This window comes from Seriola lalandi, unplaced genomic scaffold, assembly GCF_002814215.2.
Source record: "Seriola lalandi dorsalis isolate HSWRI2012SDOR001 ecotype SW California unplaced genomic scaffold, Sedor1 jcf7180002054554, whole genome shotgun sequence".
Classification (NCBI taxonomy): domain Eukaryota; kingdom Metazoa; phylum Chordata; class Actinopteri; order Carangiformes; family Carangidae; genus Seriola; species Seriola lalandi.
In genome coordinates this window covers 1,426,029-1,444,034 of record NW_019525107.1, presented here as the reverse complement: position 1 = coordinate 1,444,034, position 18,006 = coordinate 1,426,029, and the positions used below count along the sequence as shown (strand labels likewise).

The window sequence follows — 18,006 nt, the reverse complement described above, 5'->3', positions numbered from 1 at the left end:
ACCACAGCAACAGCTGCCCTTAATTCATGGGAGTTATGTTTTTCATAATGCATTCCTTAGCTTGCTAACTCGTCCCAAAACTGACACCAAGGGAATGTTACGCATTTGGATGAACAAAAACTTGCAGGATGCATGTTCTTCAAGGGGTCTCCTCCAGATTTTATTGTTACATAAGTAAAAAAAAAAAGAAAAGGAAAAAAAAGCATGTGTTCTCCTGACCTTGAACCTGCGCACTGACCAAATCCATTTACTTCTGTCTCTCTCTCCAAAGATCTGCCCAGTGGAGAAGATGATGGGAGCACACCGTGGCCTCCAGTCACTGAGAGCACAAGTAAGGGTCCAGAAAATCTAGTGGATCTAACAATTCCATATGACAGATTTTATTTATGTGTGGAAGATCATTCAGCCCTCTAAAGCTCCCCCATCTGTGACTCAAGTGGCGGCATGCAGCAATATGTGTGTCTGTGCGCATGCGTGTGTGCATTTGTGCAAGATGTCTGTCTGTGCCTGAATGATGATGCCGACACATCCTGCTGCACCCTCTCCTTACTCCTCGCCAACTTGCCAGAGCCTGGTCATAACACAGGGGCTTCGGCTTTTGTCTTCCGAGACATAAACATCTCCTCTCCTCTTTCATCCTTTTAACCAGTGCAGAGGTGACAGCGCTATAAGATACATGAAAGCTCGATGAAGAATAAAAAACTGCTGCAGAGAATCTCTGTTTGGCATTCCATTCACAACTGCACTTTTTTTTTTTTTTCCAGCCCCCTTATTTTTATGTGGACTTGAAAAGTATTTATATGCAGGGACCCCATTATATCACATGGCACTGTAGCAGCAGAAAGTAAATAACGTATTAAACTTTGCATGATGTCTCCCACTCTTTAATCATGCCTGTGGTTTGCTGCTGCTCGTTACGCTTCTGTTCTCGTTGCATTTTTCTTGTTTATGCCATCTCTAAATATCTTTTCATTGCAGACAGAGAAAAAAGTTTCTACCAGTTCACTTTTCCATTAAATACTGTATATCTTCATGCTACTTGGCATTACCCAAGGATGCCTCAAAAATATCAGTTTGGACAGCAAAATGAAACTTCTGACCCAACATACGCCTGGCTCGTCGGTCCGAGTTTGGCCCATATACTTACCATATTCTGGCTGTTATCCTCCAGTGTTGTCTGACACCCGATTTTCTGTGTATGCACCAGAATTGGTCCAGATGTGGGAGTAGCACCTGATAATCATGCTGTATATGGGCCATATTCGGTCCATGGAACCAGGGCATACACTGGGCCAGAGGACACATGAGCATGTGGCCTAAGTGTGGGCCGGATGTATTTTGCCATCTTAATGCTGCAGTATTATTCTGCCACTCACTTGAATAGAAAGCAATGAGCTCTGTCTGATTAAGTCTTATTCTCAGCCTGCGTTAAACTGTATGATATCAGGTTGAGGCATGTCAGATTGTACAGCGAATGCATGGTGAAGCATGGCTTTATGAAAGGTTAGTGTTAACAGAAAAAAACTATATGAAAGCAGTGGTACATTCATCAGCATGTGTCATCCATCTGCGCCTCTCTTGTTTTCTGAAAATGCAGCTCTGCAAGGTTTTCTTCTTTGCCAGAGTCCCAAACTTCTTTTTTTGTCGTTCATCTCCATTGTTTTTGTTTTTTGTGTGTGTGTGTTTCTTTTCAAAAGATTATTAAAAAATGCTGTGTACGGCAGGTCACGCCAGCCACCGCATTTTGTGCCACTTCGTGTTGTAATTCTGATTGGTTGGTTTGTAGAGGTCGTGGGACGTGGCAGCAGTCACATTGTGAGAATCTGCTCGTAAATTTCTGACACTGACACTGAATTTTCTTCGGTTGCCAAAGCTCCAAATCAGCCACTGGTGGATGTGTCTCACAGTGCGATGTAGGATCCGCTGTTTTAGATTGACGACCGCAGATTTTACCATATGTTACCATGATGTTTACATCACAGACAGACCAAAATAGATCTTTAGTCGTCATAGACCCGACGTGTAGTTAGTTGTTTTTTGAAGAAGTGCAGCAAAGCTACTGACACAACTGCTGAGGTTACTTCATAACCCCTTAATGCATATCCAAAAATCCAGCTTATCACTTAACAGCAAGTCCTACTTCTATTGAGTTTACATTCTGTGTATGCCAATGTCAATATCCTAACACATCAGACCATTTCCCTCCTTATTCAAGACAAAGGCCTGATAGCTGCTCCGTCTTACTTTGTCCTTGGTGCCAGACGCTGGCACTCGACGGGTTGCTGGAGCTGATGACATCATGGCAAAGTAATTGTTTTGGTTGCTATTGCGAGCTGACATCAGAGCTGAGGCATATAGCATGTGCCTTGCTCACAGAAATAGCTCTGTTGTGAGGCCTTGCTGAATTTGTGGTAGTTAAAGGAGCCAGAGGAGATTTTAACACAGTGGACGTTAATGTGTTCAGTGGTTGACAGAATGTGATTGTGATGAATTAGGTCAGCAAGGTTTAACTGAAGGTTTAGTCTTGGTTAGTTTTTTAGCAGTGCAGCAATGCAGAGTAAATACAGGACCTTTTGCAGATCATTTCAGTCACTGAAAGTTTTATGTCAACCCCCTGCAGCAAAGTTGAGGTTGTTTTGAAGTGTGCATTTCTCTGCCAAATCCTGGTGTCAACGATGGCGCCTCTATCCTTCAGGTCCGGGTCAGTTAGTCATGCAGACAGAGATGCACAAAAAGAAAATAAAAGTCTTAGAATAAAAATACAGATTTTGCTCTCCTGACAGCACAGGATAGGAAAAATATTCCCTGTTAATGTTGTGGTAGTGTGACATGAGCCTACAAACATCCCCTCGTTACTTTGGTTTATTGCTTCTGTTTCCATAAACTTCCCAGCTTTTGACAATGTTCCTTTAATGTGGCAATTAAACAGGAGGCTGAGATTATGCAGTTCTTTCTTTAATATATCGTCTTATCTCGGAGGTGGCAGGACATTTGCATTCTTCTCAGTTTGATCACGGTGCTGGAGGAGGCCGGCTATTTCCATATATAGATCTGAGCATGATAGCGATGGGAAGGAAATTCGGTTTCCTGTGCTGAATGCTGAATACTTTTGCTGAGTGTCTCTGTCCTGTTAGCTGTCCAGACCATTCACCCAAGCCTCTGCCTTCCTTCCCTCCTCCACTACTGTAAAGTGGAAGACGTAGGTGCCACAGTTGCCTCCATTATGCCTTGTATCCTGTTGTGTTACTATTTGCAGAAGGTTAAGGAATTCCCATTTCCCTCTGTCTCAGCCTCATACGTTGATGATGTGAAAAAGGAAAGGAAAAAAAGAAAAGAAAAACATCTGGAGTGTAAACAGTTATTGAGATCAGGCTATTTTGAAAGTCTTTTGTTCATTGTTGTTCTTTGTCCTGTCTAATCACAGTCTGGAATCTTCTCTTGAGATACGAAGGTTGCATCCCATGTCCTCCTGACCTCTCGTTTTGACCTCCATACTAAGAGCCCCGAAGAGATTTCTGGGAGACAAAATCTAGTTTCTCTCATCTGTGAGAGCCTTTCCTTGTTCCACAGGCTCCATTACAAGGCATTCCCAGTGAACCAAGCATATTAGCCACTTTGTTTAGAAGCAAAAGAAAGAAAGATTACCATGGTACTGGTGATGGTGGCTGCTGAGGGGCTGCTGGGGTTAAGTTGCTCCCAGTGCTAATTTTGGATGAAAAGCTTGAGAATTCAGATCTCTAGACTAATGACCTGACCGATAATTGAACCAGGAAAATATATTTAGCTGATATAAACTTGTAGAACATACTGTGTATTAGGGCTGAATGATATATAAAAGAAATCATATTACAATTCTGATGAGTTATGATTGTAGTGGGAATGGTAATCTTTGCATTTCATTTTCACTGAAAAAAATAAAATAAAAGTGATGATAATGTGATTTCTATTTTTTATTTATACTTTTTTTTTTTTTTTGGCATCTGTACCAAACACTTTTTTGTGATACGTTTTACTTTTATGAAAAAATTGCACTTCCTGCGATTTGGATGTTGCACTTGGCCCTGGTGTGATTTTTGATAATATTTTGAATAATTGTTCGGCCATATTGTATCGCCGTACATGTAAAAATGACAATTACAAGAAATTCCAAATATTGTTTCGAAACAATGTTACCAGTCTATAGACTGTCCACCAGAGAGTAGCATTTCCTTGTCGCATTTAAAGTTGCACTAACTGATTTTTTTTTTTGGCCTATTGGGGGCAGTAGAGCTTGTAGTTAAGGAGCAACATTTAGTCATATTTTGTCATGTGTGGCTGAACACGACGCTGTGAGACGCAACAATGACCGAAGCTCTTATTAAGCAACAATCATCACCGCCCACTCCCGGCAAAGAACCACAGTTGACGGCAGAGAAAACTTACAAATACCCCTTTTAGGGAAGGAACATTAGCAAAGAAAAAAAATGTATTAGTTCATTCCTGATTTAAGCAAAGCTCGGGAACCACCACAAATCATTTAAACAATGATCACTGCATATTTGGCCAGAACCTGAACTAGACTTAATGTTTAAATTGTGATCATATGTAGCAGAGAAAAGACTATTAACTGTATTTCTTGAAGTCAAATGAAGTCTGTTTAAGCTCATAGTGCCATAAACAGTCACTGATTTACTCAGTGCTGTGTGACATGTTGATTTGAGATTAAACATGCAGCTTGGAGTTTCTCAGTTGATTTAAGCAGTGAGAGCAGTGAGATGCCTTCTGTGCTAAGTCTTCTGGGATGTTTTATGTAAACTTATAGGTCAGGCTGTCCTTGAACTACGCAGACGGACTCGAGTGGAGGCTGACTCACAGACAGTTTGCTGCATCCTTGTGTAGCCTCAGCTGGTTTTTCTTCTTAATCACATCAATTACTAGTGGCTGCTTGCTGACAAAACACAATCCAGGTTCAGATTCCTCCGTTATCTCTAGAGGAGAACAGATGTTGCAGCATAAGTGGACAATACATCAGGGTAATGTAGCCTGTCTGTCAGTTTGGCCCGGGCAGCAGGACAGGGCAGTGACCAGGCCACCCACTCAGAGTTTCTGCCTTTTTCATGAGCAGTTGGTGATATATGTGTGTGTGTGTGTCTCTCAGTGGCACTGCCCCCGTGTGTGTGTGTGTCCCTGTGTGTGTCCCTGTGTGTGCGATACAGGGAGCCTCTCGGGTACTAGTTGCACAGAGGGACGAATGCTGGCAGCTGCAGTTTTTTTTGGATGAGGTCTTTGTTGTTGCACTGCTGGGGGGGGGGTCCTCAAGGTGGTCACACACTGACGCAAGAGTACTCCCATTTGTAGACAAGGCGGTTGTAACGCATGCAGACAAAACAACGTTGAAGGACATGTTTGGTTTAACCTGTCTGAACCTTGTCTGAATTGCTTGTGCCAGTCATTGATAAAAGCCGGTACCCTCCATTCACAAACAGTAAATCGTCGGTGTGACTGCGTACAATGCACTCAGGGTGGGCATTGTTCTGAAACACCACCGCTGAATGGTCTTAGTCACTGACTGGAGCCTTATTACTGCTCCTAACCCCATGATGCTGCACTCTGTTGTACCAATAACAAATGCATTGCCTTGGAGATCTGGCTTGTGCCGCTCCTCTTTAGGAAAGAGATATTGTGGGTTTCGTAGGAGGAGGGCTTGTCCGTCTGTTTGAGTGATCTCTTTTTCCCTGCAGTGGTGTCGAGAACGGGCTTGTAACTGATGCGTCTGTTTATTTTGATACCCTTCATGATATTCCATGCTGCAACCAGAAGAGAATACCTTAAACTGGAGTTAAGAAAATGGTCTGTTGTGTTCCAAAACAAACACTGCATTAGAACTTGTTGTTATTGGCGGGGGATTTAATTGTCCCATAGGTTTCCCAGATCTGAGAGTTTATTTGGATAAAGCTCGGTTGATCAGTGGCTTCCTGGTTGAAAACTAGAGAGTATCCATATCCAATAATACCTCTCCTGGGATTTGTTAAGCTCTTAACTGTTTTTCCTCTGTTGGATATACACCCAGTATATTCTGAATCTGAATGCATCACCAATTTTGTTACTTGTTACTTTTGTTTCTTTCATTTCTTTTCTCTGATGTTTTTTCCTGTCCATTCATGCTGTTATGCAGTGATTGCTTTGTCTCAGTCAGTGATCATGGCCCGATCTGCACATGTCTGGCTCTCACTCCCATTCCGACTCCGACAAGGATCACAACATATCTGCAGGCTTTGAAGTAGCGGATGCTTCATTAGCTTTAATTAGTTTGGGTCACTATTCTTGAGGGAGACCTCAAATGGTTTGGGAAGGGGGTGGGGGTGTGTGTTCTGTCATCTGTTTCCTGGCTGGGCTTTGTAGACTTTAAATCGTTTTACAGAAACTCTTGCCCAGTCTGCAGTATTCTTCTCTGTAACCTCATTTACCTGCTCTTCACCTGGCTGCAGCAGCTACAGTCGATCGAAAAGCAAATATCACCAACTTTTTTCTAAATCTACTCTCCTCTGACACAGCTACAGTAATGGACTATCAGAAGCCTTTTTTTTTTTTTTTTTATGTGCAGCTGTAAAACAGCTGGATCCAGCACACTCACCCGATTATGAAGGGGCCGTTGTTTAATATTGTCTGTTGAAGTTTATGGAGTGGATTCGGACAGAATCAGGATCAGAGCTGGAAAATCTTATCAGTCGAGTTCCAGTGTAAACAATAAAATTTTTTTCAAATCTGTATTAATTAATGAAATAATATAGTCCCATTTTTGGAAGATAGTGAACAGATACTAGAAAATGTGTTGTAAATTCAAAATTTACACAAGGGTCCTTGTTTCATGTTTGGGAGCGACAAGAGGCCTCCTCAGCTGACATTTCAGAGCGTGCCCCATGGTGTAACCATCCAAAGCAGTGGAAGAATGAATGAGTCACCGTAAAACAGAACATGGTCATTGTTGCTGGTGCCAGTGCATAGGGCTTAACTTTTGGTTAAAAAAAAAAAAACGGTTTTAATGGTGCTCGGTTCTTTCCATTTAGGAGGGAAAACAGGAAGCAGCTCCTCCCTGTGTCTGTGCAAAAGTCCCAGGGTGGATTTGCGTGTCGGACAGCAGAGATGAGAAGAGCTGTGCGTGGAAGTGTGTGTTTTGTTTTGTAGGATATCCTCTTTGTTCTGTTGCGCCAGAGAAGAGTCACTTCTAAAGAGACACCCACTGACCTTTCCTCCTTGACGCTGTCATGCAAGCAGACTTCCTTGTCTGCTTCCAGACAGACGCTTGTTGAATTCATTAGTCAACAAAAAAACCACAGAATCCCAGCCTATTGTCCCAATAAGCATGAATATCCACAGCATGTGGATGGTAATGATTACAGGCACTGCGGATTTTGTGAAATTGATGCTGACATTTTATAGCTTGTTCCAAAATTGTGATGACGACTTGATTTTCATTTCTTGCTGTTTTATTGTGTTTATTTCACTTAACTCCTCCTGATTTTCTGTTTCTGTTAAGAAAACTCTTTTGCCAGTTCACTTTCTGATTTGTCACTTTCTATTTTCTCTCCTTGCTTCCAATCATTTCCTTTCTAACTTTCCTGAAACTTTAACCCCTCTGCACCTGCCTGGCTAACTTGATCCTTCTCCCTGGTCCTTGTGTCGCTTTTCTTGTTTGATCCTTGACCTCTGGCTCCTGTTTGTGCCCCGTCGACCTCTGCGCCACGTCTCTTCTCCCCACTGTCTCTTGCTCTTTGCTCCTTGCCCCCTCATCGCTTGCCATAGAACACTGGTTGGACTCTTCACATATGAGGAACATACAGAGCCCAGTCGAACCAGAGTACAGTAAGTCCTCGTGCACTTCTTCTTTCCTTCTTCTTTTAATGCTGCCGGTTTCTCCTCCTCTCTTGTTTTTGGCACACTCTCTTGTCACCTGCTCTGCTCAGTTATGCACTCCCATTTCCAAACACACTCTCAGATAACATTCCAAGGAAAGGACTCAGCTTGGGCATGTAGTGTTTGAGTCCAGCGAGTCTGTTTTTCCAAGTGTCTTGCAGGCATCTCCTGGCGTTTTCTTGATGCTGGTGGAAAAATGATGGGGTTGTTCCATGGAGTAATAGAGTCCGTCACACTCGAATGACAACACTTGCGTTCCCAGCTGAAAACCTCTTTGTAAAGTTATCCTGGAATTACATAATTACTCATCTTTGTGGTCAGCCAGCACTTCCACTATTTAATTTGAAAAGCACTTTTTGTAATTTCAACCTCATGCAGACGACTCATCCCCATGATATGAACCAGCTGTTGGACAAGAATGACTACAACATGAGTATAGAAACATGCTTTATTATTTACAATGGTAGTTTTTGATGCTTTTATATTGCAGGCTGTGGGAGCTAACATAATAGTGAAGCCAGAAGTTATTCCCAAGAGTTCCCCAGAGGGCAATGAGTGGACTTGGAGACAGAGTTTTTTGGCCGGCCACCAGCAAAAGGGTTAAGTAGCAGGGGTCCTGTCTACATGAGTTAAGCTGAGAAAGAGGCAGCTGGCATCTGAATATATAACACTGTGAGACACAGAGATTAAGAAAGAGATGGAGATGAGAGAGAAAGAGAAAAAGCGCATGGGAGGGAGAAACATCTATTATTAAAGATTTTTGATGGGATCGTTGGTGCAGTCAGTCAGTCAGTGTGGTTTGGGCCTTGTTCTTACAGATTCCGACTCTGCGTCATTCCCTCCCTCTGTGGCTCGGGTGGCGCTGGGCCGGTGCCGTGGGCGCTGCCTTGGGGGCTGAAGGTCAAGCCCAACGCGGCTGGGCTTTAAAGGCCAGGCAAGGGCTCACAGCTCAATCAAGCCTTTGTCTTCTGCATAGGCCTCTACGTGTTCAGAGGGGGGCCCTTCACACAAAGCCACCACAGTTCTACTGAACAGCTTTAATAGCTAAATAAGTTTTTGAATTAAGAGTGTGGAATGCTATTTTTCCAGATTCCTTTTTCTTTTTTTCATCCCACCCGTCATGTCTGCACTCCGAAAGTTTCATCACCCTTGATGGTAGCCGTGCTTGACAAGGGGATCCCCCTCCCACCCATCTCCCGCTGGAAACAGTAAGTGATGGATAGCAGAATGGGTCTTGGAGTAAAAGAGCCGCTCGTTAGCAGCAGGGCACAACCCGGCTCTTTAATCAAAGGATCTCAGGCGGCGGTGGTCCCACACTCGCCAGCTTGTAACGTCAAAAGCGGCGAGCTCAGAGAGAGTTGGGGCTACAAGCTGCTGTTGACCCGGCGGCGAGTACCCACTCAAGTGATTAGATTATATGCGGGTCAAATGAGGCGCTTTGATGAGAAACTTTGATGTTGCCTGTCTTTTGGTTCCACATTCAGGCCCAATAATTATTCTTGTAAGTCTGAAAGTAACAGCCTGCGAAGGAACCACTCCAGGCTGTGCTAACGCCTGCAGTTCTGCTGTAACATGTTCGCCTCACTGTGTGTTTTCACAGGCAGCGCCCCGTTTACTTTGTCATAAATTAGGCTTTTCCTCACCAGGAACGGGATGTCTTGTAGTGCCAATGTTGCTAGTGGGAAAAGGGGTTTCAACAGTGTTAAGAGCAGGACAGCTGTTTACCAGCCATAGCTTAGGCAGCAGAGCATAAGGCAGCAAGGCTCCCCACAGGCCTTTTAACACAGTGAACACACAGGCAGAGTGTGAGACACAAAATCTTGAACTTTTAATTAAATAGCCCCTGGTAAGCGTGATAAATGTGTGTTGTCAGTGTCCACACGTCTAGTGATATTTAATTAACCAAAGAGCAGGGAAAGAGTAGAAACATTATACAGTGTAGTTTCTACATGTTGTATGTATGTCAGTGTGTGTGCGCCTGCAAATCTATTGTTTTGGACATATTTGGCCATGTATGTTTGTAGGCTCAGCCCATGCCTACTTATAACATGAGTCTTTACTTTTAGCATTGCAAGTAGCAGCTCACTGCAAGAAACAGTACAAATATTGACTTCCTCTATAAAACCCACACTGCCAGTCTGAAATCAGAGGCTGGCAGGCCCGTTCTAACAAAGTGTTGGCAGCAGAGTGAGAACGGGGCGCCCTGCGGGCCTGGGCTATTTTAAGTTTCATGGGCTAAGCCTGTGACATTGGAATTATAATAATACAGCTGACATTTTTGTTGATAATGAGTTACTCATACAGCTCATGGAGATCTATCACACAGCTGATTATATGCTGCATAGAATTTGACAATATTGGCAATATGTCACATATTCTATCTAAAACTGGCATAGAAAAATGTATTACTGAGTTGAATTTATATTTTCACGGAAGTTAAATCCTAATACTCAAAAGGCAACATAACTTTAGAAAGAGCTGATCATTAGAAATGGCAAGCTTATGAGCTGTGGAATTGAAAAAGCAAAAGATGTCTACCATATGAAGTGGTAGTAGCATTATTAACGGTGTCATATTTTACACTTTTCCAGTGTTTTATTCAAAGTTCTCATATCGGCTCGTTTCAAGGCTCAGTTTCTGAATACAGGCTGTGTGCATTTCTCTGTGGACTGCTTTGATAGTTTCCCAGTATTAATATAGAACCTAGACCTACTTTATAATCAAAAAAGACATGGAAATCTCACTTTATACAATATGAGACCTTTTAATGTGCAAATCAAAAATCAAATTAAATATTTTTTTTATGTTATTATTTGACAAAGCACAGTGGAAATTGAAAATTGAAATGGAGCATAAAAAGCCTTTTTTTATGGTCTGTTTAAACCAATTTGTGTAGCAGGTGGGTGGAGTTTTTTTGTATGCAGGACAACATGAGAGCAAGTAGATAAGGGACAAAGCAGAGAATCTGTTTTTTTTTCACTTTGCAAAAAAAATTGAATTTTGTCTCTCTTCCCCTTGCTGCATTTCTTCAGAGTGATGAGAGGGCAGGGTTCAGCCACAGTGTAGCAGGGCTCGGTGCCTTACTCAAGGACACTTTAGTGGACACTGTAGATGTGAAACCAACCAGCTGCTTGCAAGGGTTTGAAAGAAAATCAGTTTACCAGAAAAACAAAAAATCTGGATTTATACTGACGGGATTTCCCAATTTTACTTGGGAAATTTTGGAACTCCAAACAAGTTAAAACAAGGGGAACTAATTGCAGCTTCAGTATGTTCAACCAGTTGACCTATATGTTTAATGACCAGTCAGCTCACATAGCCTCTCTGTAGGCCATTGATACAATCCCTGCTGCCGCCCCCCTTCCGCTGCTCTCCTGATGTATTTGACTTGGTACATGTGGCGGGAATGTTGAGGCCCCTTTCCAGAGTTGTCCACAGAGGATTTTCTTCTTCTTCTTCCTCTGCGGCCGTTTGCAAAGCAGTGATGCTGACTCAGACTCCCACTTACCTTCCAGCTCTCTGATATCATCAGCCTTCAGTCAGGAGGTCTGGTGCGAACCTTCTGGCCCTGCTGTTTTGGCGGATAGCCATGCACTGAGTATCTGAATGTTCGCATTGATCAGTTTTCAGACACTGCACTCACTTTTCACTTTTGTAACAAATGAGCTTTATCAGCGTCTGTCTGCCACTGTTTGAGCATATTGGGTATGCGTTTCCGTGCTCCGTGCGACATACGGAGAGGACGATGTGCCTTGATACTGTAATTTCACAGTTATATTTGAGTGCCTGTGTCAGCGTGTGCCTCTCGTTAGCTCCTACGTGCAGTGCGGCGCTGCAGTTGTCGGTTTCAGTGCAGACCCAACCACAATTGAGATATGGAAATAGACGCCATAATTTGTATGTGGCTCTCGTTGAAGCCACAGCCATGCTTTCCAGTTTTTACTTTCTGCAACATTTAACCTAAGGCTTTCCTAAGGGAATTAATTCCCAAGCAGTATCCCGTATCACATCGCCTTTAATAGATTTAGCGACTCGAATCTGGCTTATAATCTAATGCTGAGCCTGTGGTCGTTGTCTGTTATTGTGCGGTCTAGCTGACAGATTCTCCTCCTCCTTCCCTGTGTTTCTAGTTTATTACAGAGCTCTCGTCAACTTCACCGACTCCCTGGTCTACAGCCCTGAGCTCGAGGACATGTTTTCTCCAGCCTTTAATGAGATCTCTGAAGCAGTGGTGGACACGGTACGTCCTTCCTTCCTTTGTAGGATAAACTCGACTCAATTGTGGTCGTGTGCTCTAAGCTAAGGCTACCTTATAAGGTTCAGGCATGCAATTTATGACTTGGCTGAGCATGTGTGTGAGACCCTTTTTGTCTGAAAAGGAGGCTTGTTTATTTCAACTTAACCGAGTCTGGTTTTCCCTCCACAGCTGGAGTCGGAGTACAACAGGATTCAAGGTGTCCAGACAGTCAGTGTGGTCATCATTAAGTAAGAACACAAATCCTTTAAATCACACTTTGTGACACCCAAAGTAGATACCCTGCAGTGGCTTCTGCCTGGGTGTTTTACTCTTGCCAGGTGATATTTCTTTCTCTTTTTCCATACTGCACAAGGCCAGCTCTGTAGGCCTGTGCAGTCAGTAATTCATCAGCAGTGAGTAATTCCTCTAAAAGAGAAACCTTACCTCTAAATAGCTTCCCTGTTTAACCCCCTCTGCAGCAATCGCCACACAGTGTGTAGCCTCACCAGGCCTTTCATGCTTTTTGCAGGAAGATGATAAGAGACGACGGCGTGGACGTGTTTGTGGAGTTGGACGTGGGTTCGGAATACAACAACAATGATGAACAGATCCGCAGTGTGCTGTACAACGTGGTGAAGGAGGGAGCCATCGCTTCCTACGTCACGTCAGTCCAGGGCTTTCAGTTCAGACGGCTCGGAGAAGGTAGGACCTCAAACAGAGGGGGAACCCCACTTAACACAGCCCTTTAACACTGCCTCTGTTACACAAGAGTTTGCTGTGTGTTTACAGCAAATTAAGGTCCACCAGAGCAGTAGGCAGTGTCCTTAACGTTTCCCTCTGGTTTCTAGCTCAACCTTTGCCTCCCGTGGAGCCTATAGCAGTGCCAGGTTTGTACTGTGCCATGGTAATTGCTGCATGGTAACTGAGCCGACTGTACTGTAGAAACTGTAGGATGGCTGTAGTGCCTTTAGGAGGAACAGTCGAGCATTTCCTAGGAATTTTACGATGACTTTTACTTCATGTACTGGCAGTGGTCGTGTGGTCTGGGGAATGTTTTGCATGGAAGCACCAGTGTATCGTAGACTTCTGAGTGTTTACCCTAACGTCCAGTAGTGCACAGTGAATAAGAAGGACCTTTGCATGGCATGAGTCTGATTAGGAATGCTGCCGTTTACTGCAACGTAAACAGGCTTTTGATTTATGCAAATTCCATCAACTCTGTACACAGGCATGGAAACTGATATCAGTATAATGGTGACTTTATCTTTGAAACCCTTTGAAACTCAGAAGATATGACTTCCTCACTCCAGTCTGTGTCTTGTGTAGTCAATGTGTCTAGTGTAGTCTGTTGAGGCTGGTCTAGTCTGTGTGTCTGTCTGAAATCCAGACACAGGAGACACCAGTAGGATTCAACTATCTGACTAGTCTAGCGTGTGTCTGGTCTAGTCTGTCCATGTAGTATATATGCCAGGTCTCTTTTGTCCATCTAGCCTAGTCTGTGTGTCCGTCCAGTCGACAGTCCTGTAAATGTAGTCTAGTCTTTTGTGTCTGGTCTATTCTTGTCTAGTCTCTGTGTCTTATCTAGTCTATTCTTGTCTAGTGTGTGTGTATCTAGTCCTGTCTAGACTGTAAATTTAGTCTAGTGCATCCACCTTAGTTTGTCTAGTTTAGTCTAGTCTGTGTATCTGTCTAGTCTGTCTATCCAGTGTGTCTAGTTTGTCTAGTCTGTCTTGTCTTGTTTCTGTGTCTTATCTAGTCTATTCTTGTCTAGTCTGTATGTCTTTTCTATGTAGTCTGTGTCTAGTTTGTCTAGTCTATCTGTTCTAGTCAGGGTTTAGTCTAGTCAGTTTAGTCCAGTCATCTGCATCCATCTTAGTCAGTCTAGTCTATATATCTGTCAAGTGTGTCTATCTAATCTCTCTAGTCTGTGTGTCTAGTTTGTCTTGTCTAATCTAGTCTGTCTGGTCTCGTCTGTGAATCTGTGTAGTCTGCCTATCTAGTCCTTCTAGTCAGTGTGTAGTTTGTCTACTCTGTCTGATCTAGTCTTTCTGTCTATCTACCTGTGAGGTTATGTTAATTGAAGCACAGTGTGGATTGTACACACAACAGAAAATTTAATGCAAAAATTTACAAAAATGTAATATTATTCTTTAAAATCTTCTTGCGCATCTCGCAGCACTCGTCTAATAATAGTCTTTACAACATGCCTGCGTTGCACTCGCTGTAGTAATCTGATGTCTGAGGTGACCGGGATGCTGTTGTTCTTCACTTCATGTCTTATTTGTGCAGTGATGTGACATTGGTGTGGTGTCTTGGCCGTACTGTAGCCGTGGCTCGCACATCTTTGATCCGTCGACACCCTCCCCCTCTGCATCTCTCTTAGTAACCCCCAGCATCAGACCCTGCATGCCAGATGAGCACAGGTGTGGTGATGGGACATGTATCCTGATGGAATACCTGTGTGACAACAGACCAGACTGCCGAGACATGAGTGATGAGACCAACTGTGGTGAGTGGCTTCAGCTCGACTGGTCGGCGGGTTCTAACACGTTCGGCTGTAGCATGGCTGGATGATGTGTTCACTTACGGTAACAGCTCCAGGTATCCACTCTGTACACTTTGCTGAGTTTAATCAGAGATTTTGTTTTAGATGTAAGACCGCCAATACCTCCAGTCTTCACCACCCCTCCCACCACCACCACCACCACCACCACAACCAAGAAGATTCCACGGCCCGCCGGCCCACCTGGACCCTGCAGAGCTGATCAAGCCACGTGCCAGAGTGGAGAGTGCATCCCTCGAGACTACATCTGTGACGGAGAGAGGGACTGCTCGGACGGAAGCGACGAGTTCAGATGTGGTAAGTGCCACGGCCTTATGCATGTGCAAGCGCTCAGGCAGCAACATACGCTCTTATCATCATCCTTTGTCTTCTCCCAGGAACTCCATCTCCCTGTGAGCCCAATGAGTTCAAGTGTAAAAATGGTCGTTGCGCTCTCAAGCTTTGGCGTTGTGATGGAGACAATGACTGCGAGGATAACTCGGATGAGACAGACTGCCGTAAGTCTTCATTTCTTTTGGAACAGCTAAACATTTTACAAATTGTGCTCTGGACCTGAGTGACTTAACAGTTGCTGTAAATCTCCAAATTTTTGTCATAACTTTTAGCCACCAAGGGTCCTGGCGACAGGTGTGCACCTGAGCAGTTTGAATGCCTTAGCGACCGCACCTGCATCCCAGCTAGTTACCAGTGTGATGATGAGCCAGACTGCCCTGACCGCTCCGACGAGTACGGCTGCAGTAAGTCTCACACCGACAGCTGCCTACAGCTCCCGGCTCGTACAATTTTTCTTTCTCTCTCTCATGCACATTTCAGTCATTTTTCAGTCACTCTTCTCTCTTCGCTCCTCTGACTCTCCCTATAGTCACTCTCTGAGTTTCTTTGCACACTGTGACTAATGTGCTGCGAACCGGACTCTTTTCACACATGCGTTGACTGAGACACAGAGCTTTTTGTGAACCATCCATTCCTCAGAACTGAAAGGGAATTGTCCGTCCATAACAGAGAATGATATTTTCTTCTGACTTTTTACAAGCTGCACTGGATCGCCAAATTCCACTCGCATGCCTGCCTTTTTTTGTACATGTGCGTTCACGATGTGGCTTAAACAGTTGTTATCTTCTTGACAATTCACAGCCCCTCCCTCCGTGACAAGCCCACCGGAAGAGTCCATCCAGGCAGCGCGGGGGGCGACGGTGACGTTCACCTGTCAGGCTGTTGGAGTGCCAATGCCCATCATCACCTGGAGACTCAACTGGGGACACATTCCTGTCAGCGGCAGGTGGGTTTGATGAGGAATTCTTCACCCTTCTGATTTTGTAATTTAAATTAATTTAGTAGCTCATCATGACAGCATTGCAGTGCGTAGCATAGTTGCATTTGCATTTGCAAAAACATGTGTTGTAAGCTGAACAAAACATCTGCATCTGGTGAAAGCCCACATTTTCTGTATCACACCACAAAGACTTGAAAATTGACCATGAATTTATTTCTTCTTTTCACCTGACATTTGATGAGTGCTAATTGAAACTACAGTGTAACTTCCAGTGCTAACTCCTAACTCTAGTTAGAAACTGTGATTTTAATTACCTACATATTTGTGGTGTACTCCAACTCAAAAAGTTCCTGTTTCCAAATTTATTCTGGGTGTAACTTTGCTGTGTGTGATTAGGCAATTACAGTTGATAGAGTTGGTAGATTGTGTAACAGTATTTCCTCAGAAAAATGGTTGATGGACTGCACTTGTATAGCACTTAACTAGTCATATCGACCACTCAAAGTGCTTTACAATGAAAGCCACATCCTACCATTCACAAAGGCATTCATACAGCGCTTTCTTATATATATATATATATATATATATATATATACACGCTCTTACTCTAAGTGTTCTAATGGAACAGCCATCATGGGCAATTTGGGTTTCAGTATCTTGCCCAAGTACACTTTGACACACAGACTGGAGGAACCAGGGGTCAAACCACCGACCTTCTGGTTCACACCCGCCCCATTCCCATGAATATCCCGGTTGACTTTGACTCTCCAATGAGTTTATTACTGTAAAAAAAAAAAATCATGTCTGCCGTATTTCTGCGTTCCTAGGATCTCGATGACCAGCGATAACGGCCGCGGCACCCTCACCATTCGTGATGTCAAGGAGGCAGATCAGGGGGCCTACACCTGTGAGGCCATCAACGCTAAAGGCCTGGTGTTCGGCATCCCCGACGGAGTGCTAACACTCACATCAAATCCCAACCCAGGTACTGACACTTCACTTGTACTGCAGGTTCTCCTTCAGAGACAAAAACATAAATGAATTCTGATTGAAAATAATAATACTTTTTTTTTTTCCTGTCTTATCTTGTTTTTTGCAGGAAACTGTCCTGACGGTCACTTCAGTGTGGAGGGCCGCTGCATTTCCTGCTTCTGTGCTGGAATCTCCAAGAACTGCAAAAGCACCGGCCGCTACCGCAACCAGATCAGCCTGCGCTTCACTGACGAGGAAGACTTCAAAGGCACTGGAACTATTAATGCTTATGATACTGATAGAGACACACTGTTAAAAGAAATATGTCACTTAGTCCTAACATTGTGGCCATGAATACAAACATAAACCAGCCTGAATGAATCTGTTGTCATTGCTTCCAGGAGTGAATGTCACTTACCCATCCAGGCCAGGCACTCCTCCTCTCTCCTCCACTCAGCTCCTCATTAACCCCGAGATGGAAGAGTTCCAGCTCGTCGACCTATCGCGCCGTTTCCTCAACCTTGACTCCTTCTGGACTTTGCCTCGTCAGTTCCTTGGCAACAAGGTAAAGAGCGCAGTCCTTTGCAGGCTTTATTTCACTTAAATTATGATCACACATTATAGAAGAAAATCGTTCCATCTGCTTTTAGATCGACTCCTACGGAGGGTCCCTGAAGTACAAGGTGCGGTACATACTGGCGCGCGGTCTTACTGAGCCTGTGGAGAAGCCAGATGTGATGCTGGTTGGAAATGGGCGCAGGCTTGTGTACCGCAGAGGCAGCGGCACCCCTGCCCAAGTGGTCAACCAGAAAGAGATCAGATTCACTGAGGTAGGTTTTCTGGATAAGAAAAGTTGTGAATTTGGGTTGATGACAAAATTTCGTCAAAAAAAATAAAAAAAATAAAAATCTCAAACATATGGTTTAAAAACACACATTTATTACCAAACATTTTTCTCATGAATAATGTTGGAGATCAAAAATAAGATGAAATAAGCTTGAAGTATCTGTGCACAGATCAGCAAACCTGACTGTTATTGTTTTAGGATAAGTGGCAGCACTCCAATGG

The 18,006-nt window shown here is 43.7% G+C and overlaps 1 protein-coding gene across 1 annotated transcript in view; it reads left to right on the top strand.

The window, feature by feature from the left end:
* Positions 1-18,006, top strand: part of hspg2 (heparan sulfate proteoglycan 2) — a 93,896-nt gene that overhangs the window by 28,671 nt on the left and 47,219 nt on the right. The window contains exons 3-18 of the mRNA XM_087176427.1: positions 272-331; positions 7,783-7,842; positions 12,024-12,133; positions 12,320-12,378; positions 12,660-12,832; positions 12,979-13,017; positions 14,514-14,639; positions 14,781-14,990; positions 15,071-15,190; positions 15,299-15,430; positions 15,828-15,972; positions 16,794-16,951; positions 17,066-17,206; positions 17,340-17,503; positions 17,589-17,768; positions 17,984-18,004. Of these exons, the coding sequence (XP_087032553.1) occupies positions 272-331; positions 7,783-7,842; positions 12,024-12,133; positions 12,320-12,378; positions 12,660-12,832; positions 12,979-13,017; positions 14,514-14,639; positions 14,781-14,990; positions 15,071-15,190; positions 15,299-15,430; positions 15,828-15,972; positions 16,794-16,951; positions 17,066-17,206; positions 17,340-17,503; positions 17,589-17,768; positions 17,984-18,004 (1,898 nt within the window). The remainder of the gene's footprint in view (positions 1-271; positions 332-7,782; positions 7,843-12,023; positions 12,134-12,319; positions 12,379-12,659; positions 12,833-12,978; positions 13,018-14,513; positions 14,640-14,780; positions 14,991-15,070; positions 15,191-15,298; positions 15,431-15,827; positions 15,973-16,793; positions 16,952-17,065; positions 17,207-17,339; positions 17,504-17,588; positions 17,769-17,983; positions 18,005-18,006) is intronic.